The 27,754-nt window shown below is 43.6% G+C and overlaps 1 protein-coding gene across 2 annotated transcripts in view; it reads right to left on the reverse strand.

Annotated features, from left to right (window-relative positions):
- Positions 1 to 16,165, reverse strand: part of SLCO4C1 (solute carrier organic anion transporter family member 4C1) — a 37,549-nt gene extending 21,384 nt beyond the window's left edge. Inside the window, exons 1-4 of one of the 2 annotated variants that reach the window (XM_083576836.1) lie at positions 15,003 to 16,165; positions 9,653 to 9,916; positions 1,516 to 1,713; positions 382 to 478 (exon numbers count right to left, since the gene is read on the reverse strand). In XM_083576836.1, coding sequence (XP_083432962.1) covers positions 382 to 478; positions 1,516 to 1,713; positions 9,653 to 9,916; positions 15,003 to 15,240 — 797 coding nt within the window. In that variant the 5' untranslated portion in view covers positions 15,241 to 16,165. The remainder of the gene's footprint in view (positions 1 to 381; positions 479 to 1,515; positions 1,714 to 9,652; positions 9,917 to 15,002) is intronic. The other variant, XM_083576837.1, reaches the window with a different exon arrangement.
- Positions 16,166 to 27,754: the final 11,589 nt, after the last annotated feature.

The following is a 27,754-nucleotide window of genomic DNA, read 5'->3' on the forward strand; positions in this document are numbered from 1 at the left end:
CTTCCGGCTTATTCATCACATACTGAGCCCTTTATGATCCAACATAATAACGATTATATAAACAATGGTACTGCTGCCTTACCAGCTGGGGAAATTACTGTCTTTTACAGTTCTGGTTCACTAACTAAGTTATATTTTTCTACTTCATTGATCAAAAGCAAATAAACAGTAAGTTAACTAAAGAAAATGCCTCTTAACTCTGTGGTTGTTCTGACATCCTGACGCAAGCCCAGTTCCACATCCAGTGGGTATATTTTTTATCTGTTTGGCATAAGGCTAAAATGCAAAGTTTAGTAACATTGTTGTTGGGGGGGGGTAATGGAATTCTAGGGTAACACTATGGAAGTAAAAGGAAAAAAGAAGGGGAAAAATCCTCCTTGCCTTGGGTGACGATGGAAATCAACATAAATGTTAAGCAGCTGTCCTCCTAATACATAACCGATAGCTGGACCCATCAATGACATGGCATAACCAATTCCTGCAGAGTAGAAATATAAGATAATAGTATGCATTTAGCCTAGATGCCAAAACAGGTTGATCACTTTTAGATTCCACAGAAGCCCACTGAAAGCATGCAGAGTAAATATGCAGGAGACTGGAGCTGATCCCAGGGGAAGCCCCACATATATTCAACTTATTTATTTTTATCCATTATGACATTTACACGCCATCTTTCCTCCAAGGAGCTGAAGGTGGTATACCTGGTTCTCGCTCCCCCCCCCATTTTATCCTCGCAAAAGGGCATCTAAATAATAATAATAATAATAATAATAATAATAATAATAATAATAATTTTTATTTATAGCCCGCCCTCCCCAGCCAAGGCCAGGCTCAGGGCGGCTAACAAGCAATAATAAAAACAAGTTGAATGAATACAACTTAAAAACAAGATTAAAATACAACATTAAAATATTGAAACATCAAAATATTAAAATGCAGCCTCACCACAGGAAGAGAAAGGAAATAGGAAAAAGAAAGAGGGGGAGGGAATCAAATTGGCTCCAAGCCAAAGGCCAGGTGGAACAACTCTGTCTTACAGGCCCTGCGGAAAGAAATCAGATCCTGCAGGGCCCTGGTCTCATGAGGCAGAGCGTTCCACCAGTCCGGAGCCAGTGTTGAAAAGGCCCTGGCTCTGGTTGAAACTAATCTAACTTCCTTAGGGCCCGGGACCACTAGGGTGTTGCTATTTATGGACATTGAGGCTCTCTGTGGGGCATACTGGGAGAGGTGGTCCCGTAGGTAAAATGAGCTTCATGGCCAAGTGGGGATTTGAATCCAGGTCCTAGTCCAGCTTTCTAACCACTTTGTGTTTTTTTAGCGTATGTTCAACCTCTTGCAGTTCTGCACACACTGGACTCCCATTGGACTCAGCAGGGCTTACGTCTCTTGTAGGCATGTATACAATTGTAAGTAAACAAACAGAAGGCACAAGAGGTACTATGGACATTCTTCCAAATATGGATGGATAATCAATATAAATGGACATTTCTTGAAATAAATTTCAGCTAAGCTTACCTATGTAGACTGAAGACTTGTGCTTGGGGACACTGTCGTCGATGAAAGCTGTTCCCAGTGTGTAAAGAGGAGTCCCACCTGCTCCCATTATCAGCTGTCCCAGCAGGAAAACGTAGAAGTAGTTGGAGAGTTCAGTCTTTTTTAAGCCAGGCTTGCATGTGGCATTCTTAATTGCAGCCAGGTTTACTGGACAGGTATCTGGAAGTGAAGGTTTGTTACATCAATGAAATTTATTTGCTTTCAGATGAATTATCATAGGTCTTCGGTTGTCCAAGGTACCACTGAACCCAACAATTGGTGCACAATGCTGAAGAAATGTCAGGATGCTGTCAGTGGCTCCCGGCTGGTTGCCCAGGAAAGCATAAAGACAAGGGAAAGTTTCTTACCGTCCTTTTTTATTTCAATCTTTACAGAGAGAGGCTATAGAACCCAGCCTCTCGGATAACAGCATTGTCCCAAGTGAATCCCCACCCCCCCTTCTCTCCCACTTCCTCATTCGTCATTCTCATCGTCTCTTCTATGGGTGTTGCTACATGCCTTCTGTCTTTGAGCTCTTTGCTCTCCTTCTGTTAAGGCTCTCTGGGTTCTGGGAGATAGAGGGTCTGGAATGCTTTCTAATGACAATGTATCAGCTGAGTGTTGTTCCAGCTCCCCCATGATTTCCCATCTTTCCCCCTCATCTGCCTCTGAGCTGCTATCTCCCTCCAATCCCTGTTGTAAATCTATATTGTCTTCCTCTTCCCCCTCCCTGGAAGGGTCAGGACAGGGAGCCGGTCTCCACCATTCCTCCTCTGCCCAGTCCAGTCCCTGAGAAGAAGTAACAAAGCAGCTTTTAAGCTGACATGGGGAGAAGATACAGGCTGTTCAGGATAACAACATTCAATGGTTGTTCAAAAAAAATAATCTTGGGTAGCCCATGTGAGGACTACAACTCCCATCAACCCTGATGATTGGCTATGCTGGCTGGGGCTGATGGGAGTTGTAGGCCAGCAACATCTGGAGACCATCGTGTTGGAACAGAGGGTGACACTGGAAGCGAGTGAGAATGAATCACAACAACGAAAAGTTAAATGTTAAAATGAAGCTACCTTCCAACTTCTGTGCTTCGCCCACCTGCAATTTATATAATATCGCCATTAGAGATAATATCACCATTGCAGAGTGGTGGGTAAGTATTACTAAAATAATGATATCTTATGTACTTTGAACACCTTCTCACACACACAAAAGTGCTATACGGATAGATGTTGCTGTTGTTGTTGTTATTATATACAATTATATAGTGCGTTTTTACCCATCATCATAAATAGCACGACATACATGTATGAAATACCTTTTACAGAGCTGCAAAATATTCACCGTGCATAACGTCAGCACTGTTCCATGAAGATCGCTGACTTTTCTTGTGGGGATTTTTTAACTTCGCTCAATTGAAAGAGTACTGTATTGATATAGCTTGGATATTCATATCACATAACCAGTGCAGGTAAGACTACATTTTTATTGACCCAATGTGTATGGAAATATGGAAGGCAAGCTTTCAGATGGTACAAAGTTCTTCCTTGGAGAAGGGTCATTGTGCAGTGGTAGGACATCTGCTTTGCATGCAGAATGTCCCAGGTTTCAGTTTTCCTGCTCAGAATCACGGAGAGCCATTGCCAGTCATTGTGGACAATACTGAACTAGCCGGACCAGCACTCTGCATAAGGAAGCTTCCAATGTTCCTAAGTTTTTCTAAGAATTATTATGGGTGCACATTAGTAGCATAGCAAGTGGAATCTGCAACAAAATTTTGCTGTGTATCCTCCTATCTAAAATAGTATTTTTCAGTCCTCTAAGCAGGGCATCCCATTTTGTCAAGTCATTCTATGGCTATTGATCTTGCTCAGTTTTTATTGAGCTGCTGCTGTTTTTTTGAGGGAGGGGAACTTATAAAGTTCTTTTTCTCTGCATTCTTTCAGAATCCCTCAAGCCTGCTGCTGCTTCCCTCTTGTTTCATAATGGCCCACTTTGACTACAGTCCTGGTGGTGTTTGCCATTCGCGTTCACTAGCAAAAGGAGGTATAATAACAAATGCCACTAGAGGGAGCTCCCATTTAATAAATCTGAAGTATGAGAATCATCTTCTATCAAAACAGTGTTCACATGAAGAAATGCAGGATTTTTAACAAGAGAGAGGGAGAATACATAATTGCTTTAGACATTTTTTTTTCCAAATGAAGTCACAAACTGCTGGTATCATTCATTATGTTTATTCCAATCCAAATAACTTTATTGTACTAGCCATTGGCCATGACAAATCTGAATCAAAAATAAGTACAAGCAAAAAGGGGTGTCACACCACAAATAATGGTCTCTATTTAGATTTCTGCATCTCCCTTACAGTTCACTGCTATATTGTCCAGGGTCTTTTTTCTGATCTTTTTTGGCCGCCAAGGGAGAAAAGGGCGATTTTGTGAGTCACTGAAGTGTTTACATTGCTAAGAATGGATGCCTATCATCATAGCAAATAAGAGATAGAAAGAAAGGCCTCATATTTTAAGGGTTCCAGAGTGGAAAGGCGGGGGGAAACAGCTCTCATTGTAAATCTAAAGCAGACCAGCCTGTGTCAAAGATGCGAAACAGTATTTGCCAATCGTCTGCATGTCCCCGCCGCCAAATAACTACGGTAAATAACTAACTAACTACCGTAACTAACTTTTCTGGGAAAGAAACCCACCAAATAAGCCATGTGGAGAAAAGGGTGGGCTGTGTTAACTTGCATAGTTAAAGGTTAAACTATCATTTTTATTTTGAAAAATTCCCAAGTGCCTTATTATGATCACATTGATCAAATTGTCACAGAGTAGCGAGCAAACTTTTGAGTCCACCAAAACTCTCCATCAAGATGGATATGTTAAGCAAAGGGGAGAGAGATGAGAAAAACAAACCTGGTTCAATATTGAATCCATAATGTCCGCTTTGATTAACAATTCATTTTGTTATATAGCTTTAGAGGGATGTGGCTTTGGCAGTCAAGTTTGTTGATGATACAAAAATAAAATAAAATAGGGTGGCTAAAATCACATGGGGTTGTAAGGAACTCCAAAAGGATCCCTCTAAACTGAGTGAATGGGAAGTAAAATGGCAAGCGCAATTCAATGTAAGCAAGAGATGCACACTGAGGTAAAAATAAAATAATAAAAAATCCTAATTTCTCATGTATGTTTATTGGGTCTGAACTGGTAAAAGACCTTGGGGTCACAGAGGACAGCTTGAAGATGTTGACCCAGTGTGCAGCAGCTGTGAAAAGGGTGAATTTCATCCTAAGGATCATGAGGGTAAAGATTGAAAATAAAACTGCCAAAATTGTAATGACATAACACAAATCACACTTGGAATACTGTGCATTGGAATACCACACTTCGAATACTGTGCATAGTTCCAGCCACTGCATCTCAAGAAGTATACGATGGTGCTGAAACAAGGTGCAAGAGAAAGTCCCCTATGAGGAAAGGTTACACCGTTCTTTTGGGGGGGGGGTTAGTTTGGAGAAAATACAAGTGGGAAAATGATAACGATGCATATAATTTTGCATGGTATGGAGAAAGCGTAAAGCAAGTTTTTCTCCATCTCTCATGATACTAGGAGTCACGGCCGTCCAATGAAGTTGGATGCTGGAAGATTCAGAATCTGGACAAAGATGCCTAGGGGAAGCCCACAAAGGGGTTATGAGCACAACAGCACTCTCCCCAAGAGGCAGTGATGGGCACCAACTTGGAAGCCTTTTAAAAAGGAACAGAGAAATTCATGGAGGATAAGGCTATCAGAGGCTGCTGACCACAATGGCTGTGGTCTACCTCCGCTGCTAGATATTTAGTTGATAGAGCAGAGTCATCTGCCTCTGAGTGACTGAGAATCCCACCTGTGGCATTCACTCTTGTGCTCAGGTCCTGCTTGCAGGCTTCTGGTTGGCATCTGCTTGGCCATGATGAGAACAGAATGCTGGACGAGATCAGTCTGATCCAGCAGAGCTCTCCTTAGGTCCTTAGTGAGGTTGTCATGAAGAGTGCCTGAACTGTAACCCTGATCTGCTAACCTCAGTTGTGTGGCAATTTATCCTGCTAAAAACCTTGCCAGTTTGAATGTATAATGGGGGAAAGCGAGTCTCTGTCATCCCATATCAATGAAGATGAAATGTGCTTGACCACTGGGCTAAAAGATGATGCCTCAAATAGACGTATTAATTTGACTCTTGCCAACAAAGGTCCATATAGTTAAAGCTATGGTTTTCCCAGTTGTGATGTATGGAAGTGAGAGCTGGACCATAAAGAAGGCTGATCGCCGAAGAATTGATGCTTTTGAATTATGGTGCTGGCGGAGACTCTTGAGAGTCCCATGGACTGCAAGATCAAACCTAACCATTCTGAAGGAAATCAGCCCTGAATGCTCACTGGAAGGACAGATCCTGAAGCTGAGGCTCTAATACTTTGGCCACCTCATGAGAAGAGAAGACTCCCTAGAAAAGACCCTGATGTTGGGAAAGATGGAGGGCACAAGGAGAAGGGGATGACAGAGGACGAGATGATTGGATAGTGTTCTTGAAGCTACCAGCATGAGTTTGACCAATCTGCGGGAGGCAGTGGAAGACAGGAGTGCCTGGCGTGCTCTGGTCTATGGGGTCACGAAGAGTCGGACACAACTAAACGACTAAACAACAACAACAACAACAATTTGACTCTTCCCCATCTGCAAGTCTACTAAAGCCTCATTCTATGCCCGTCATTTACTTTGTTTGGGGCGGCAGGTGTTCCTCAGTGACTGAAATATATGAAACCCTATTGATATCTACCATACCAACTGCCTAGCACTAGCTAAGGAGCTATAACAAACTTACGCTGTGTACACACTACACCTTTAAAGCACATTTGAAGCACATTCTTTCCCTCGAAGAATTGTGGGCACTGTGGTTTGTTAAGGGTTGTTGGGAATTGCAACTCTTCGAGGGGTAAACTGCACTTAGCGTAACTCTTTCAGGGAAAGAATGTGTTTTGAATATGATTTAAAGGTATGGTGTGTACACAGCCTATAGACCAGAATCTTGAATGCCAGCCATTAGATGTAGTATTTATAATTTCTTTTAGTTCAGTTCAAGTATTTTTCCCTGCACTCTTCAGCCAACGAGCCTCTCAGTGGGGTAACCTGTTCTGAAACTCAACGTGGCCTCCTTCCAAGCAGCCGGTTGACTGCAGAGCTGTGTTTGCAATGCTCTCTGTCAGGCACCTATTCAAAGACATTGGATCCTTCCCTACTAGGCAACCTTTCCCAGCACTCATTAACTCCACTTATGATAAAGAGTAATGGGATTATGTTTTCTTCTGCCAGATTCTCACAGAATAAAAAGATTACAGAATTTCACGACAATCCACTTGTAAAAAGAACCAACAAGAAAATAAAAGGGGAGCTAAAGGGGAGCAGCGGGAAACCCCCTTATGGAGACCACTTCTTTCACAAACAATATTTCATTGCAACTGTGGGAGATTAACTTTCATTTACATCAACAGCTTTGGTTTGCTGGTAGGCAGCTGAAGACGTAATGGTCACTAAACTGCAAGAAGTGAGATGCTTAGAATGAATTGGCCTGTTCCAACCGTTTGGGTTCCCTTTCCCCCCTCTGTTATGGGATAGAGAGGCTCCATAACATTGGTTAAAATGGTGGTGCTAATACAGTGGTACCTCAGGTTACATACGCTTCAGGTTACATACGCTTCAGGTTACAGACTCCGCTAACCCAGAAATAGTGTTTCAGGTTAAGAACTTTGCTTCAGGATGAGAACAGAAATCGTGCTCTGGCGGTTCAGCAGCAGCAGGAGGGCCCATTAGCTAAAGTGGTGCTTCAGGTTAAGAACAGTTTCAGGTTAAGAACGGACCTCCGGAACGAATTAAGTACTTAACCCAAGGTACCACTGTAATACAATGCAATAGTACAATTATGCCATTTATATGTTATAACACTGGGGGCATCTTAAAACATAACATTAAGAATTAACTGAGACACCTTTTGTGTCAGGGCTAGCCCAGGATGTTTTGCCGCCTTAGGCAAAATTGAGAATGCTGCCGCACGCATTCACACCACCTAAGGTGGCCTGTCGAGTAAAAGGAGGTGGGTGGCAGTGGTGGCATCAGGTGGGTGGGTGGGCAGACGATGAGTGGATCCACCACCAGTGGATGGATGTGCCACTTGAGGCAATGGGTGGGCCATCCCTGCTTTGTGTTGTTTTCTGCTCTTCATGTAGAAACTCACTACAACTCAGCTAATGGCAGAAGACCATTTCTATTTTTGATGAGGCTTGGAAGCCCTCACAGACTAGGTATTTAACTTCTTCACCCAGGCATTACCTCTCTGAGCTGGCCTTCTGGGTCATAGCTGTTTCTCTTACAGGTTAAAAAGAAAAGAAAAAGTGGTCTCTTAAAGGACCCCCATGCTAGATATTTAGGTGATAATGCATACATTGCATACACCCTGAAGAATCAGAAATACATAAAAGGTTATCAAACTTCTAATTAAAAAAATAATTCAGCAAGTTCAAACACTGCAGGCAACACACTTAAAAAACAAATCTGCACCCATTTCTGGCATTTGTTCCCTTCCAGCAGCTCTCCCTAGTCTGGGCTGCAAACTGCTTTTAGTTTTAAAAGCGGGTTTGAGGAAAGGAATTACAAAAGCCAACAGGCCAGAGAGAGACAGACAGACAGACAGGGGGGGGGGGGAATTTAAGAGGAACAAGGAAAAGAAGGGAGAAAGCCACTAAGACAAAACCAGGCAGGTAGACAATTCAAGGGAACTCTAAGTAATATAATAGGAGCGGATGGAGTTCACTGGAGTTAGACAAAGGTGTGCATTCAGAGTCTCTCAGGCCTGTCTCTGGTTACAAAGTCCTGGGATGCAGACTCCCTGGCAGGAGAGCCTGTGGTTAATAAATACTGCTGTGTGAGAGAAGGAAACAGTGGAGTGGGTGTCATGTGTGCTCTCAACCCTGCTGTCATGCCCTCACCACCCCCACCGCGTGCCAAATTATAATCTGTTTACTTCATCATGAATAACTCAGAGTAGAAAGCAGTCCAAATCTCCAGAGCCTCACCCCTTCCTCTGCATAGCCCCACCCTAGGTTCACATTATTGATTATACCATGCTATGTATTTATGTATCAATCTATTCAAATACTGCTATATCCTAAAAACAACAACAGCAAAGCGGTTCTTGACTATGATACTGATATACAGTGAAAACCACACAGGTTTCATCTAAATTGCCTGCGTAAAGCAAGGCAGTGTAGAAAATTTATCAGCAGGCATTTAAAGGTTGAAACAGAAGGCACCTGCTGAATCTCTACTGACAGAGCATTCAATGGGTCTTATTTTATGAGCATGGTGGAATCCATCTATTGGCTTTTACATAAAGGTAAATTGCACACTAAGCAAAACAAGAAAACCCCATGGATAAATGTTGTCAATCTCTAAAAAGGAGGGGGTGGGAAACCGTTCGAAAACCAAGGTGCGGCTTCTGAAAATTGTTCGAAAACCGGAACACTCACTTCCAAGTTTCGATCATTTGGGAGCCGATTTGTTCGCAAGGCTTTTGAGATCCCAGTTATGTCTGTATACGAAATGTATAAATTCAACTTGTGTTTAGATCAGGGGTAGGCAACCTAAGGCCCGTGGGCCGGATGCAGCCCAATCACCTGCTCAATCTGGCCTTCGGATGGTCTAGGAATCAGTGTGTTTTTACATGAGTAGAATGTGTCCTTTTATTTAAAATGCATCACTGGATTATTTGTGGGGCCTGCCTGGTGTTTTTACATGAGTAGAATGTGTACTTTTATTTAAAATGTATATTTGGGTTATTTGTGGGGCATAGGAATTCATTCATTCCCCCCCCCAAAAAAAAAATATAGTCCAGCCCACCACATGGTCTGAGGGACGGTGGGCTGGCCCACGGCTGAAAAAGGTTGCTGACCCCTGATTTAGATGAGAGAGAGAGAGAGAGAGAGAGAGACGCGCGCACACACACACACACACACACACACACACACTGTATATCCAGGAACCATAACTTCAAAATGACAATGAAAGAAACACTTAATGCATAAGAACTTACCTTCTACTTTATCCCCGTATATATATGGTCCAGCAGTAAAATGTGGCAAGCAAAAAACAAGTGCTCCTAGTGCTATCAAGAAAGATGCAAAGGCCAGCCATCTTGGTTTGTGCCCTCTTTCTCCATAGAATGATATAAAAAGGCAGAGCAAACAGAAGGAAATGTCATAGCCAGAGGAGATTATACCAGTGAGGGAGCTGTTCAAATCATAACGCTTCTCAATGGTGGAAATGCTCACGTTTACCAGTCCGTTTACCACAATGCCTAAAAGAAAAGAGAAATTAAATCAGATAATAGAAGGATACATCGATTTTTTTTATAATGATAGCACCTTTCTACATGGGCTCCCTTGTCTTCCAAGACAGACAGATGCCAGCAACAACAACAACATAGGCTGGGTAACGTTCTGCTCTTTAGATGTCAGTATTGTTCCCCCAAAGTATTTTATTATTGTGAAATTGGTACAATGATTTGAGCCAAAATATACACAGTGACATAGTGGGAGCTGGGGTATGCGTGTGTGTTATTTATCGATTCATCATTTCAGACACTGCTTAGAAATGTGAATGATTGAGCAGTATATAAATGCCAGGGGGGGGGGGGAATCAAGAGAAATTGTTTTTGTTAAGTACTGCCGTTCACTACAATAGGCCACATTCACCCATATTAGTTGCCACCAATGCATTTTCAAAGCGGCACATGCCAGTACCGCCACCTCTTCCCTCCTCTGCGCTACACCTTTGCCTACCACCGCTGCTGCCAGTCACTGCAGACAGTTATTCAGCCCATGGTCTGAGTCTATTTCCTATGAAAGCTGCCTATTGTCAATGTTGCCATTTGCTGTGGTTGTCCTGTCACTTTAAGAGTTGCGTACACCCCATATACTTAAAGCACATCACAAACACACACCAAGAAAACAATGTTGGGAGCTGTAATTTCTTAAAGAGCCCTGGGACCTATAGCTCTGTGAGGGGTGAACTATAGCTCCCGAGATTCTTTAATATTTAAATGTATGGTATGTACACAGAGCTGTCTTCAAAAACGCTGCTCTGAACTGTCCAACACCTTGGTGGATTAAAACAAAGTTTGGACTATGACCTCAAAGCTTGCAAGCAAGAATTCTCAAATTGCATTATTCATTTGTTAAACAAATTACTTGTGCAATTAGCTCTTCATGGGCAACTACTCTATTATTTTGTATAATCAGGGTTCCCACTAAAGAATAATTAATAATCTTAAAAATTAGCAAGTTTTTTCCCCTCCAAAGCCCCATAAGACCAACATGCTTTCATGCCATCTGTTCTGGAATGCAGTACAGTGGTACCTCGGGTTACAAACGCTTTGGGTTATAAACTCTGCTAACCCGGAAGTAGTACCTCGGGTTACGAACTTTGCCCCACGATGAGAACAGAAATTGCGCACCAGCAGTGCAGCGTCAGCAGGAGGGCCCATTAGCGAAAGCGCGCCTCAGGTTAAGAACGGTTTCAGGTTAAGAACGGACCTCTGGAACGAATTAAGTTCATAACCCGAGGTACCACTGTACTGCAATGTCAGTCCAATAGCATGGAAGTTTTCTCAAAAGTCCAACTGAGCTCCTAATTAATTATATTACTTTTAAATGATTTTGTAAGATATATGAATATAACCATCTAAGTTTGAGCCCAAAAGATCCCAAAGACTGGTCTGTAATACAACTCAGTTAAGCAGCTATAGTATTGCAACTTTTCAGGTCAGCCTCATTCTAGTTATGCAGCTGCCCAGTTCTAAATTATCTCTTTTGAAATTACAGATGTAGAATTGTAAATGAATTGCAATCCCTAAAAACTGCTTAGGCCAATAGGCAGAACTTGTTTTTCAGGCCCTCTGCCCACTGATGTGACACATCATGCCTTGTAGAAAGTCTTTGGCTATGTATGATTCCTGAAGGAACAAAAACGTGCCTATGTGTTGTTCGCTTTCCCAACATTTAATTAATTAATGTCCCAACATTAGTGTGGGACAAAGCTCATCCACACCCATAATAAAGAGAGGCAAGATTTGGGTTCAGTGCCCTTAAAAGCAGGAAAGAAGGTGGGAGGGACAGGGTTAAGAAACCAACCCATCCCTCAGCACAACCTCAACTCAATATGAGGGAAGGATGGGAGACTTCAATTCACTTCTACTTCAAGTAACACAAGGTCCCATCATCTCTGGTGTGGGTGATACTGCCTTATGGCTCCATCCCACACTGTTTCTGCCATGTCTTGCATATAGGAAATTGTGTGTAACAGACTGATGGAAGGAACTTTATCTTCAATCAATCCACCTCATGTGATTTTTTCTGCATACAAATGTTACCAGAGCGATATGGGACAGAGCCACAAGGAAGTGCAACAAAGCTGCCATTGTAACATAAGAACTGTCTTTGTGAAATTTGATCTCTTATAGCAAGAGACAGTCAGTTGCTGGTGTATACTCAATATCGCATTACTACCACCTTGGAAGACTAATAAAAATACAGTCATATCTGTAAACATAGTGAGGATTCAAATCCAAAGTTGTGGCTATAAAACCGGGGAGGTGGTTCTGCTGAACCCAATAGCTTCGAGTGTCCCTGAGCTCAGAGAGTCAACCGTCCTCCTGCACCTTGAACCATTGCTTTCAGCAGGTCATTCCAGGACTTGGCAGGGGAAAGTTGTGCCTGCGAAATGTGCCGTACCTTCATCTCCACAACTATGAAAGGACACCAGAGCACTTCCTGAACTGTTAGCCAAATTAACACATAGCACAGGAGGGTGGTAACAGGCTGGCACCATCAGCAGGATTGGCATGGGCCTCAGGAAGACATGGTGGCACCAACACCCGAGTGACTCCTGCTGCTTCTGGAAGAATCTCCCTCCAGTGGGTGATGCCAGAAGGGGGAGAGGGGACAAGCAGCTCACCCCCACACTTGCCCTCCCATTGCTGGACCTCCATTAAAATATACTGTTGTTTTACTTTATGTTAACTTCTGGGACACAACTTGCCCACCTAGAAATATGCTTTTCCATTTCTGTGCCCCCTTCCCCCCCCCAAAAAAAATATATATTTTGGTGCCACGATTGAGTGTGTGGGTTGCATCTTCCACTGTGTTGTGTTTGTGTCTTTGCCCCAGGCAGTGGGAGCTGCCTTGTTTTTTCTCCTTCACACTTAAACGAGGCAAGCGAGTGGAAGTTGAAAGGATTGGCCCTCTGCCCAGCCTCCCACAGGGTGTCAGTAAAGGATTAAGAGATAGTTGGTTCTCTGGTGGGTAGGGAAGTAGGTGGTGGTGGTGGTGGTAAGGAGAAGTTATGGCCTTCTCACTAAGAGCTTTGTCCTACAGATTTCTAGTATATTTCATATAAAGAGGTATATTCTCAAATAAAGGCCTTCCCCCCCCCCATTTTGTTGGTTTTAAATAGGACTGCAGCCTCATTTTATTTTACAGATCACAGATGTTATAACCTGGATGGATTGCTGGTTAGAGTGTTGAACCAGGACCTGGGAGACCCAGGTTCAAATCCCCACTTAGCCATTAACCGAACGGGGTAATTTTTCGCCAGTCACGATCTCTCGGCGTAAACTACCTTGCAGGGGTTCTGTGAGGACAAATGGTGAGGGGAGAGAACGATGTACAGTGCCATGAGTTCATTGGAGGAAAGGTGGGACAGAAATGAAAGAAATACATAAAGATAATGCACACGTTGTCCATCCATACATTTCACACAATCATAGAATTGTAGAGTTTGGAAGGGACTCTGAGGTTCATCAAGTCCAACCCTCTGCAATGCAGGAATATATAGCCATCCCATGTGGGGATCAAACTTGCATCTTGGCATTTTCAGCACCTTGCTCTAACCAACCGAGCTATCCAGGATGAGGGTAACAGAGAGCTCCACCACTGGGGGGTGAGCAAGCAGAGACCACAGCCACAAGGAGCAGCTGCAGCCACCCCTCACCTGCCCCCTTCCTCTGAACAGCATGGCAGAGAGCATGTGGCTGAGTTTGCTCACTCACATTGCTGCTGCTGCAGGGACAAATTGGAGCCAACTTAGCTTAGTGGGAGAACACAAAAGATCCCAGTTTCAATCTCCACATATGGAAAGAAAGAACTCACTCTGAAACATTAGAGTTAGTGTAGGCTGGGGCAGGGGGCTAACCCACTGCCCTCCAGATATGGTTGGACCACACCTCTCATCATCCCCAACAAAAGCCAGTGTGGAGTATTGGTTAGAGTGTCAGACCACAGGCTGCGAGATGAAATCTTCACTCAGCCACATACCTCACTTGAGCCACTCGCTGCCTCTCCGCCTAACCTACCCCACAGTGCTGTTTTGCTGATTAAATGAGATGGGAGGGAGAACCCCATTTGCCACCTCTGGCTCCTTGCAGAAAAAAAGGTATAGTATAAATGCAATGAAATAAATAAAAATAAAAAAATAAATAGTCTGTGATGTCAGGGTTGGTAGGAGCTGAGAACCCAGCAACATCTGGGTTGTTCAGTTGATTAGAGTGTGGTGGCAATAAAGCCAAAGTTGAAGGTTCAGTTCCAATGTGGGACGGCTGCATATTCCTGCATTGAAGAGGTTTGGGTTAGATGATCCTCAGCGTCTCTTCCAACTCTACAAATCTAGGTTGGCCACTCCTGGCATAGGTCACACTAAGCCTACCAGAAAGACCAGTGGCCTCATTCAGCTAGGCTTTGTGGTGCCTCAAAACCCTGAACCAGTGATGTGCATATAATTGTAGAATCATTGAGTTTTAAGGGACCCCAAAAGTCATCTAGTGAATTTTAGTCCAATCACGTGCATTGCCAAAATCTTGCCCACAGTGAAATACGGGAGATCCCTTCAATGCACAACCTTGAAGGACACCCATGATTTGGGGGCAGGGGTGCCAACTTAAGTATGGAGGGCAGGTAAACCCCACCCCACATCATAGGTCACAAGACATGGTCACACATGCCATTTGAATGGCAATGCCCATCAATAAATATTCGAGGGTCCCCCTCGGAGTTGGCTCCTATGTTTGGGGAGGTGGTCAGTGTGCAGGTGGAGGAGGAACTTATAGTTTCATCAAATCATCGAATTGTACAGTTGGAAGGGACCGTGGGGCTGAAACCTGAAATAAGGAGTTTCATTCTCTACCAACTGAGCTATCCGAGGCATTTGATCTGAATCCTCTCCCCCCCCCCCCTTGCACATTCTTTTCCATCCGCCTTCCTCCACACCACGGCAACCCATGCGCCACAAGGGCGCACTTGACCACGCACGCCTTGGAAGCCTTGCGAGGGGATCTCCGTATCCTGAGAGTGGGGGGGGGAGAAAACCCCTCTGCCTTCTTTTCTCCTCACCTTGGAAGATGGAGAGGAGACTGTAGAAGAGCAAGTAGCCCTTGGGGTTGTTGCAGACCTGCAGCGCGGCGGGCGCGAACCTGCCGATGCCGCAGAGGTGCTCCTCCGGATCCAAACTGCACGACGCGCCCAACGCCGGGTGGCCGAGGCGGCCTGCGGAGAGCGCCGCCCGCTTGTGCTCGGCGCCCTCCGGGCTGGAAGGCTCGAAAGCCGGGTTGTCCACGCCATCTTCCTTCATGGCGCGCAGCCCAGGAAGGACCTGAAGCACCTGCCCCCGACTTCCCCACCCACCACCGTCTCCGGAGACCCGAGGCCGCCGGGTCCCAGCAGCAGCAGCAGCCTCGGCGGCTCCAAGATCAGAGAGCGCGCGGAGAGAAACAGAAAGAGAACAGCAGGCGGTGTGGCAAGGAGACCGTCCCGGTTTAAGGAACCGGGAGGAGCTGCAGAAACCCGAGGATGAAACTCCCCGGGAGGTGGGGACCTCTTGGGGAGAGATGGCGAGCGAGCGTGGCTCTGCTGGAATGACCAGTTTTGTGTGTGCGCGCGTTTCCCCCGCTCACATGGCCAAGGCGACGGTTGTCCTCGTTCGGCTCACCTACGCGTGAGGAAAAGACGCGCAGGGAGCAGGCTGAGGGGCAAAAGGCCACAAATAAGAACAACAGAACCACTTTCTTCCTGGTGGACGTCCCTCTTTCTCTCTGTCTCTCTGTCACACACACACTGCTTTCCAATAGTTTCGGATTCTTCAAGGAATAAAAGAAATAAAGAACAGGGAACCTGTAGGTGTCACCAACGTCCACGCTAAATGTGGCATCTCCTAAGGTGTTTTTGTTTTTGTTTAGAACTGCCACTCAGCTCCCCAGATTTCTTTCCTCATGAAACTCACAGCCCTTGCCATGTTGCCACATCCCTAAGCAGGTGAAGCGCATGTGAAAATGTTGCAAACGGGTATGCAAGTACAGGCATGCCTAAGAAATATTTGTTTATTTAGCGTCTATGGAATCAATGGGCCAGGGGAAAACGTAATCCAGCTTTTTTTAATGAATAAATAAAGCTGCCACAAACAGCAAGCAGAATGGGTTAAAAAAAATAAGTTAACTATTGCAGGAGGACGAGCCCTTCCTAAGGAAGATCTGGAATGTCGTTCTTGGTGACAGTTAAGAGTGGCAGTTGGTCAGGGACTCCATGGCAACCAGGCTGATTTGGACCAGGAGTGAGGCTGAGGGCACCTTTTGATGCTTGAAACACAGTGAGGTTGTTTCCCTGCCCCTGCTGGTTTCAAGTCGCTTTCTTACCTTGTCCAACACACCAGAGAGACGGAGGGGATGTCTTCATATGGTTGCCCAATACTTGATTTGTTTCCTCTTGCCATTTGTGCACGTGTTGTCATCTGCGCATGCGCAACAGCTGCCTGAAATGTACGCACCTCGGCTCAACAGCTTCTTTGAGGGAAAGTACCTGAGTATTTCTCAAGAAGCCACAGGCTATAGATGGATTGTGGCTAATGCCATGTGCATACAGCTGCAGACGCCAGTGGTGGGAGCACAATGGAGCCAGAGTAAACAGTAATGTGCACACAGCCCAAGGCATGACATATGGAGAGCCTTTGGCGCTCAGGTGTTGCTGAACTGCAAGTGCCATCATCCCCTGGCATTGGCCATGTTTGCTGGGGCTGATAGGAGTTGTAGTTCAGAAATATCTGGAGGGTCGGAGGTTCTCGACTACTGCAATCCACATTCCTTCTGAATATGATCATGAGATATCAATGCTATATCACCTCTAACCTTTGGGAAGAAAGGGAGTCCAGGTTTACAATATGGCTACTTCCACTGATTTCATGTGGAATTACTGGCAGAAGCAAGGAATACTGAAGCTTGCTATGCTTTAATAAATGTATGTGTTTCTCTCCCCCCCCCCTCCTTGTTATCAGATGTGTTGGATATTCACTTTGATCTAAGTGTTGGCAAGACTCAAATTTTAAACAAACTGTATCTGATCCTTCAAGTTACTAGCTCAGCTCAGTTACTAGCATGAGACTTAATCTCAGGTGGGTTCAACCCCCGCGTTGAGCAAAAGACTCCTCCATTGCAGGGGGTTGGACTAGATGACCCTCTTGGTCCCTTTCAACTCTACAATTCTATGTTTCTAAACATGGAAAATAGGCATAATTTGCTTGTATCACTCGTAGATGCTAGCAAAGTCTCTTGTGAGGGCTTTTTTCTGTGGATTTTTCTTTTCTGTCTTTTGCTGTTGGTTGTTGACTTTAAATATTACATCCGCATTGTATTTTTAATGGTGTTGTGCTTGTAAGCCTCCCAGGGGATAATTGTTGATTGGCAGCTGTTAATTTGTGGCCTGCTGTGACCCTTCTTGGGTTGCTTGTTAAACTGGAAAATTAAGTCCCCCACTTAGAAATGACAGACAGGTATGATCACAGTTAATGTTTAGCTTCGTATTGTTAGATCAGGAAGGGACAAGCTCTTCAGATAGGTTATCACCTCTCAACCCAGTTATATAGACACCCTGAGTTTGATAAGACAGGAAACCAACTTTTTTTTAGTCTTTGCTTTCATTTTAATCATTAAACACTCATAAAATTGGTTGCTTTCTGCCATAACAACTAGGAATGTTTTCAATCTGAAAACAGACTTTCTTTCCAATACAGTGGTGCCTCGCAAGACGAATGCCTCGCAAGACGAAAAACGCGCAAGATGAAAGGGTTTTTCGGTTTTTGCGTTGCTTCGCAAGACGATTTTCCCTATGGGCTTGCTTCGCAAGACGAAAACGTCTTGCAAGTTTGTTCACTTTTTTCTTAAAGCCGCTTGAAGAGGTGCAGTTGCGATGGACCGTGCTTCGCAAGACGAAAAACATCGCAAGACGAAAAGACTCACGGGACGAATTAATTTCGTCTTGCGAGGCACCACTGTACAAGAACTCTCCTCAGGACCTTCATCCTTCTCCTCTTCTCTGTCACTCTCCGTCGCTGAAGAGGAACCCACCTACTACATCAAATGCAAAACTGACAGAAATATGAACAAATATTGCACGCACTCTCACTGACAGGTCAACACCCCACTCTCTTTCCTCTTCTTCTATATTCTTCTTTCAAGCCTAATCACAAGCCCCTTTCTCAGGGTGATCTACTCTCTTTCTCCTGTTCTCAATCTCCCTTTCTTTTCCTAAAGCAAGTGGTTCAAGTCAATGCCCATTTTCTTTCTGAGAACACCTTCACCCATTCAGCCACAGGCTCCCCTCTCCTTCCTGTCAACATCTCTGTCGCCCCCCCCCCCATCTTTCCCTGGGCAATTTCACAGCATCCTCCTTTCTCCGTGGATGCTGATAGCTTCACTCCTTTGAAACGTAGCCTGTTTGGTCATGTATCGCTTATCGTAGAATCAAAGAAACATGGAATTCTAGAGTTGGAAGGGACGCCAAGGGTCATCCAGTCCAACCCCCTTCAATGCAGGGGCCTTTTGCCCAATGTGGGGCTTGAATTTACATTCCTGAGATTAAGCGTCTCATGCTCTACCAACTGAGCTACTTGTTATGAATGTCTGTGTTAACTGATTCTGTCTTACATCATTTTAATAAATATGCTGATTCACTTTTATTACAGTAAATTGCTTGAATTATTAATTGTTGGTATTCTTTGACTTCATAAATCTTTAAACTTTCTGTTTCTGGACATGCCCTGGTCTCAGTGTCATAAGATCCTAAAACGGGTGGTTACATATGAGAAATGCAGGCTTGCATGCAAACTACGCATATAACCTTTTATTAATCGGAAGCATGGGAACTGAATATATATATATGCAGGGCCAGATTTAGGTTTGATGAGGCCCTAAACTACAGAAGGTAATGGGGCCCTTTATACGTCCAGCTATTGTTTGTCAACAACAAATGGTCACTGTTTTTTGTGTTGAATATATGCTATAGGGTAAGTCATGGACCTAATAGGTATCTAAAGCCATTTGCACATAAGAAAATACGTATTTTATCAAAGTAATTGTTGAACTGAAATACAATTAAGAAGAAGTATATTAATAGTGACATTGGGGGGGCAAGAGACTGGGGCCCTAAGTGATAGCTTGTTTAGTTTATATGTAAATCCGGTACTGTATAATATATGTTTGGTTTTTGCACCTGCAAACACATACACATATATCTAGGAAGGGCTGGGGAAGGTAGTAGGTAGGTGAGGGTTATTTTCCCTTCTCTGTCCAGCCCTCTTCAGCTGTCTCTTGCTCATCCATCCCCATCTGCATTAAGTAGGATTAGTTCCACTGCTGCCCAGTCCCACTCCAGAGCCTGGAGAAAGAGAGAGGGAGGCTGGGAAGGAAGAGAATGGGTTGGTTAGGACAGTGTTAACTCCTTCCCCACTTGGCCTCCATGGCTCCTGAAGTGTCATGTGATAAGCCAGGTTTGTATGCTCCAAGTTTTCCCTCTGCAGCTGTGGCTTTACCTGTCCTGCACCTGAGGCAATATGACATGAAGGGAGGGAAAGTGGCCATGCCTAGCCCTTCCCCAAAAGCCAGATTCGTGTGGCTTAGTGGGCCTAATTTGTCCTGCAGGTTGAAGGCTTCCCTCTGCTGCTTAGGAATATCACACCTGTCCTCCATGATTATGGATTTGTCCAATCTTTTATAAAAGTGATCTCAGGATTGAAGAATGCATCACATGGAAATATGTGTGACGAACACCTGACATTTCATTTCTGTCAGGGAAAAGCAGCATCAGGAGGGGTGTATTTGGTGTTTTGTTTTGTTTTGCTTGCTTGGATGATCTCTCAGGATCCCTTCCAATTCTTGATTCTGAGAGTTATTGAGCCTGAAATTAGCCATGCAGGTCTGGCCCAGGTACATCATTTGTTCGAGGCACATTGTTTGCCAAATGTTTGGCCAAGCAAGGGCTGCCAGTGAAACTGAATATTGGCTGGTGGTTTGAATGTTCCAGTAAGGTGCCTCCCTCCCCGTTAAGGAATGTTGTAATTCAAATGCCTGCAATCCGGGGAGAGGCTCAAGAGAGACACAGAGAACTCAGTTCATTTCTGCAAGAACCTGGTGCCAGCTGCTTCCCTGAAGGTCTGATGTTGGAGCAGCAGGGCTTTTCTCTGTGGGGGGGGAGGGGGTGTTTAATGCTGTAAATAAACATCACTTTTGCAAAATGCCAATATGGCTCCTGTGACCTTTTCCAATGGAAACCAAATCCAGGTAAGCACTGTTAAGAGAATTGAGGTGAGCACAGTGCTATTTTCCAAAAAAAATAGGTGCCGGAACTCACCACGAACTTCTCTCTTGTTCTCTTAGAATGGCAAGGGCACTCAGCTGAGCTTCTGTGAGCTCTGGCTGGGGGAAAAAACCCCTAGATGTGCATAACTTACCCAGACCCTGTGATCATCATCTTCCTGTGCCACCTCCATGAGAGGTCTGGGCCTTTTCTGCAGTGGCTCCCTGTTCGAGGAATGCTCTCTCCAGGGAAGCTTACCTCTTCAGCCAGGCTTCTGGCTGACTAACATCCTATATTGTTTCTGCCTGGTTTGCTTTTGTTCTTATTATGTATTTTGTGTTTTTATCTTGTATTTTTATGCTGTAAACTACCCTGAGATCTACAGAGGAAGGTTGACATGCAAATTTAATAAATAACAACCACAACAATACATGCACAGAAGACTAATGGATGAGAGTAAACATTTAACCTTATTTCTCTTTTTGTGTTTTTTTGATCTACCAGTCAGGCATGTTGTATGGAGCAGTTCACTGCATGCATGTTTTGAACTTTGCTTTATTATCTCTGCTCCTAATCTTAAAAGCACTTTGTTATGGTTCATCCTCAGATCAGTACGTGACTCCTCCAGGTGCTCAGAATCAATGAGACACCCATGGTGATAAATATGCCTCCTAAATAATGTTATGCTCCACCAAAAAAAGGGTATAAACAGTTAGTGCTCATCCACACTTCAGCTTGCCCCATGCCTAGAAACCATGGGCCCAAGCACTTTTCCATTTGACCCACTCCCTTCCCAGGGAAAACAGGCTCTTTAATGCTAAATCAGAGCAACCATCAATATGGAGAAAACCTGAATTGCCACTTGTGCCGACTGAGCACCAAAGAGCAGTTTTCCCTGGGAGAAAGCAACAGGGCAAGAGGAAGTATGGATAAGCCCTTAGAAACCAGAATCCAGCATTTTGATAGCAATACGCTACAAAAAAAACCCAGGTACTGCTTACCTTAAAAGAAAAAGAAAGCTAGCAGATTTCATATGTCTTAGCTGCATAGTTTTGTGCACCCAACATATGTAATAATTGACACCAGAAATTATAAATAAATTCAAATAGAAACTGAACTATTGACCCCAGCTGTTGGCCTTCATCCAGCTAAAATACTCAGGCAATCCAAAGAACATTTTCTCAGGGGTAAATCCCACTGAATTCATCAAGTGGAAGGAACTGCTGAAGTGGTCAAACCAGTTTCTTTGTTACAGTAATGGGCCTAGCCAAGTCTGTTAGGCACTTATCTCTATTTCTAAAGAGCTGCTCAAGTACATATGCATTGCCATAGGAACAGCTGGCTGGTTAGGCTCTTTCAGGAGGGAGTAGGCCTCCTTCTCACAAACACAAACACACACACACACACACACACAGCTGGAAGCTACATAGTTTTGCAGGTAGGAAAACAATTGCCCAGGAACTAGCCTTTTGTTTTAGTCCTGTCAGGAGTTGGCCGTTTCCCAGGGTGTCTGGAGTTGGAGGCTAGAAAGACCCAGAGAGGTGTAAGCTGCTGTCTGTGCTGAGTCCAAGGCTATGGCTTTGGGAACAGCAGCCCCAACCCTGGAAGCTTAATGAGGAAGCATGATCTTCTGGAGGGCTAATTCTGTGAGTCCTGTGCTCAGTACGTATGCGCTTATACATTTGTGTAAATAAAGCCATATGTGTAAAAGACACCGTTGTTCATGTGATGGCCACTTTAAACAATAAGATCCATTGAATGAGGTGAATATGAGGAGTGCGGATTCAATCACTGATGCTAAAAACCTAAGCATACTTACTAGGTGAGTAAACTCCCAAGTGAACACAGTGGGTCTTACTTCTAAGAAAACTTCCATGGGATTGCATTACACAGGGTATATAAGATCCAGTAAATGAAACAGTTAAAGTTGTCCTTAAGGTATTCCTCCCCACACTTTTAGGCATTTTTCCAAGCACAGGCTTATGCCAATGTTAGCATGGTGCAACTCATAACTCTTCATCAATTATACTAACTGCACCTGCTTTTCTGCAAATGAATACCTCCTCCTCCCTGCTTTTTCTCATTCTCCGCCTGCTTTCTTCTCTCCTCCTTTTAGCACTCTTGCATGCATTCTCTTTCTTCTTACCGCCGTCTCTGCCTTTTCTATCATCTCCATACTTCCCATACAGATCTAACAGGAGAGATAAAAAGAGTAAAGGCACACATATCTTGAATTTCTGTTTCAAAAAGCTTCTTTATCTCTCTCTCTCTCTCTCTCTCTCTCTCTCTCTCACACACACACACACACACACACACACAACCTGGGTGGGCAGCTCAGAGTCAATGGGGAGGAGAGAAAAAAGAGGGGAAGCAGATGAAACGGGGAGAGAAAAGGACACACCACTCACACCTATCCTGACCACAGCTAGCTGGCAGGGCTTCAGATGTGGAAATTGCTTCTCCATCAGCTCTCCCACCACCATTACTATAAAATCGTTCTTGCCATTTTGGGGGCAAAGATGTTATATAACTGTGCAAATTCTAACCAGTACCAAGCAAGTCGGTGCAGGCAGGGGGAAAACTTAGCAAACGGAAAGTAAAATTAGCTAGCTAGAGGATGTTTTAAAACAGCATTACATCTGCCAGTACAAATAATTCTGCAAAGCTGCTATGTTGAAAGAGGGTGAGATGAGAAAATGGAAAAATTATTCCACCGATCACTCTGATACAGAAATAGAGCCAGGGAATTTCCCTGGAATTTATATTATTTTATATTATTTTTGAAGGACAGAGGACAGCACAAATGGTCACTCAAACGTTTTAACATGTCGCTGAGAGGTGACAAGAAGTTACAATATCTAGGAATATTTATTAGGTCTGAAATGAAGCACGCAAACATTCTCTATGATTCCAAGGTCTGGTTTACACACACACACACACACACACACACACACACACACACACGTGTCCAAAGGCTAGTACAGTGGTACCTCGGGTTAAGTACTTAATTTGTTCCGGAGGTCCGTTCTTAACCTGAAACTGTTCTTAACCTGAAGCACCTCTTTAGCTAATGGGGCCTCCTACTGCTGTCACGCCACCGGAGCACGATTTCTGTTCTCATCCTGAAGCAAAGTTCTTAACCTGAAGCACTATTTCTGGGTTAACAGAGTCTGTAACCTGAAGCGTATGTAACCTGAAGCGTCTGTAACCCGAGGTACCACTGTAGATATTGTACAGCTGCAGCAACCATGGAAACTTAATGGGGAAGCACAATCTGTTGGAGTGTTAATTATGTGAGTCCTATGTTCAATATACATGTGCTTGTACATATGTGTAAAGAAATATATGCATAAATAAAATCACATATGTTAAAGACACCACTGTCTTTAGTAACTTTCATTCCAAGGAAACCAAACCCTGGGTGAGTGCTGGGACCTCTGAAGTCTCTTGCCACTCCGACATGGCTTGTGTGTAACAATATAATGGAACTAGATAGTATACCAAATTTGCAGTGCAAGCATAGGTACATTTACTCAAAATGTCTGCTTTCAGTGGGACCTGCTCTAGTAAGCATGCTTACAATTGCAGCCTTAAGTTCCATTCCATTCAGCATGTCTTGGTTTTGACAATTGATATCTGCTGCATCAGAATGGAGGCCAAAAGTTAGGAAGGCGATGCATCCCAGCTGAAAACAGTGGGGCTTAGGGACACATAAGCTTCACGGTGGATTACGGCACGGCAAATTTGCTGCTATCTTTAAAGAGTTGAAGAAAATATGTTTCCCCTTCAGTCAACTCTACTTGAACATTCTTTCACAAATGAGAGGGTTCTTTGCTTAGTATGTTCAAGCAATCAAAAAAGTTTGTCTGCAACTCTAACACAAGTTTAATAAGGTCAATGTAGTTCAATGACTTTTTAACAGCAATGCTGCTGGGACCATCTGGGTGTTTTAGAGGGATTTCCCCCATATTGCTTACTTTGTGACTCAACTTTACAGCATTTTCTGGCCAAAAACAGCTCGGGGAGGGTTTTCCCAGCAAATGCTGAGTTACTGCACAGCTCAGATGAAGGTCAGTAGCCACAGTTTCAACATCTGGTGCTGGCCGACATCCAGATAGTTAGCAGTCTGCTTCAGGTAAGTTGGTTTCCTCTGTGGTGACTTGCATTATAACAACCTGTCGTGGAGAGATTACTCAAATGCGGCTGGCTCAGAAAAGTCTCTTTCTCTGTGCAATCAACTTCCTAATAGCTGCTTCTGCAGACTCAGTATATGCATTTCACAAAATGGACCCCAACTTCTCCATTTTAAAGAGTTGCCTGTGGATTTATAGCACATTCCATCCTTTTCTGTGTGGACAGTATGGGCTCATGCACACTTCTGTTTGCCTTGTGATTTCTAGGTACGAGAAAACTCACTGTTTACTGTTGAATTGGAACAAGCATCAATCCACGGAAAACCCAATTGACATTTGTTCCGATTCAGAAGTAAACAGCGGGTTTTCCCAGGGAAAGCAGCAGGACTAAAGAAAAACCTCGTGGACCCATGCCTAGAAATCACAGGACACTTGGAATAAATTACAGCACAAAAAGAGCTATAGATGAGCCCTGTCTTACGCTGATTGTTCACTTAACATGCCCATTGGTGTGGAAGAAAAGGGTAGGTTATATAGGTTTGTAAATTGCAATCTGTTTAGTGGTTTAGTGGTGTTCCTCTAACACAGAAGTACAGTGGTGCCTTGCTTCTCAAACTTAATCTGTTCTGGAATTCCAAAACTAAAGCATTCCAAAACCAAGTCGTGCTTTCCATAGAAAGTAATGCAAAATGGATTAATCCGTTCCAGACTTTTAAAAACAACCCCTAAAACAGCAATTTAACATGAATTTTACTATCTAATGAGACCATTGATCCATAAAGTGAAAGCAATAATCAATGCACTGTACTATAAAATAAATAAAACAGTATTGATGAAAATGAAAATTAATTTTTTTTCTTACCTGTACTGATGATAGTCGTTGTTTGGATGGGGGGCTTTGAAAACCAGAACACCTACTTCCGTTTTTGCAGTGTTCGGGTTCCAAGATGTTCGTGAACTAAGCTGTTCGAAAACTGAGGTACCACTGTAGCCATTGTTGGCTATTCCTGTGTAACAGATGCATAACAGGTAGAATTCCATCAGGCATTGCAAAGGGGGAAAGCTGTACCTGTGAAACATGCCACACTGCCTCTTCTGCCAATCTCACAGCTTTTGAAGGGATATCATATTTATTGAGAAAGAAAGACAGGTCAGGAGACAATGAAAGATGGAAACTATGCATGGGGACATTGAAAGTTAATATGTTTCTACTGAAAACCAACTTTTGGATGTGTTCCAAAATATAATTACCTTGAGAAATCAAAAACAAAAAATAGGTTGGTTATGAACAGGTTGTGTATAATTCTTTTGTTGTATGCTCAACTACCTGAGAAACAAAAATCAGTTGCAACAGTTCAAACTGTTGCATTTATGCTTGTGTTCTGTAGGCACCTAATGCTACACTATAGTGAGCATCTGGCTTTATGTCTGAACCACATGACTGGGTGACTCGGACATGAATTCTTTTCTTTTCCTTTAATGTGCTAAAGCAGGAAGTGTTCAGCTAAATGGAGGCATGATCAGCAATCAAACACTAACAGAATCAGTTTTCATTGTAGTGGGCAGGTGAGGTGGTTAGGGCATCTTAAAAACAAAAATCAAGTAGCTTCTTTTCAATATTTGAAGTGACAGAAATTTCCAGCAGACCGTCCAAAGGATAAATTGCATTTGGACTTTATTGAAGCTGACAAATTTCACAGCAAATCTGAGAGGACATAACGTTAATACATGTTTTCTAGTCATGCATTATTGGGGTAACACTGTTATTTTTAACAGATACATATTTTCCACAGTACACCATACTAACACTTTGAATGCACAAATAAAAAACATTTAAAGTCTACAAATATATATTGATGCATGCCATGCACCATATGATATATGGTTTACTTACACATATATACAACCTGAGCCTACGATGGAGGGGTTCACAGCACCAACACCACAAAAGAGTATTGTTTCCCCCATCAGCTGCAGCCTTGGATTCAGACAGAAATCAATCAATGCATGCTTTCTCTCAACGCCCCCCAACTTGCTACTTTGCATCTTGCTCACATCACTCCAAAACTCTCTGCTCTAAACCCTGCCTTTATCCTTCTAACCAACGTGCTGAGGGAGGAGCCCCCAACTACTCCCTCTTGCACAGAGCCCCTGTCTTAGTTATCTTAATGATCCATCACCCAAGCTATCACCTGACCAGGAATCTAGACTATTCCAAAAATTAGAAAGGGATCCAGGCATTCACCCTAACCCGCTAAAATTTTCATAACAATATATATATATATTTAAGAAGTTACATTTATGTAACCTGAAGGCGCGTCTCCACCCCCATCATAGAACCTGGACACTGAGTTCCAGCTCCGAGGGCCTTCTGGTGGTTCCCTCCCTGTGAGAAGTGAATTTACAGGGAACCAGGCAGAGGGCCTTCTCGGTAGTGGCACCCACCCTGTGGAACACCCTCCAATCGGATGTCAAAGAAATTAATAACTATCTGATGTTTAGAAAACATCTGAAGGCAGCCCTGTTTAGGGAAGTTTTTAATGACTGGTGTTTTAATGTATTTTTAATCTTTTGTTGGAAGCCACCCAGAGTGGCTGGGGAAACCCAGCCAGATGGGCAGGGTAGAAATAAATTATTGTTGTTGTTCTTATTTTTAAAAAAAACCCAAAATATAGATGAAGTCAATGAAATAATAATGCTTTCAAAGAACACTTGAATTGGGCTAGTATCTTTCATTATATTGTGCATATGACAGAGAAGACTTCTCAGAAGCACTGTTTGTGACAAGGTGGGAGGAAAGTGGTTAGAGAAAGAAGAAGACAGCTAACAAAGTAGAGAAGTGGCAGATGGGAGATGGCGGGGAGGGAACAGTGGCTATAGTCAGTTTCTGCCCTCTGCCCTTTCCTCCAAGGACGTGGAGCCTTGAAAAGAGTTGAAAATGGGAAGCCTGTAAAGTATGCTACACATTAGCCAATTCCCTCTTGCCTCTGTTTGTTCTCTGTTTGTCACTTAAGAACAGATCCTATTATCAATGAAGCAGCCAGTAGATTTCCCACCTTAGAACATACTTTTGTTCACATTACGGTGGTACCTTGGGTTAAGAACTTACTGTAATTCGTTCCGGAGGTCCGTTCTTAACCTCAAACCGTTCTTAACCTGAAGCACCACTTTAGCCAATGGGGCCTCCCACTGCCGCTGCGTGATTTCTGTTCTCATCCTGAAGCAAAGTTCTTAACCCGAGGTACTATTTCTGGGTTAGCGGAGTCTGTAACCTGAAGCGTCTGTAACCTGAAGCGTCTGTAACCTGAGGTACCACTGTACTTCCCTTAGTATCATTTGGGGACAGCAAGTTGCTTTCTATCTCTATTAGATTTCCCCCACCTCTTGCTCTCA

This window comes from Podarcis filfolensis (assembly GCF_964270895.1).
Source record: "Podarcis filfolensis genome assembly, chromosome: 11".
NCBI lineage: Eukaryota > Metazoa > Chordata > Lepidosauria > Squamata > Lacertidae > Podarcis > Podarcis filfolensis.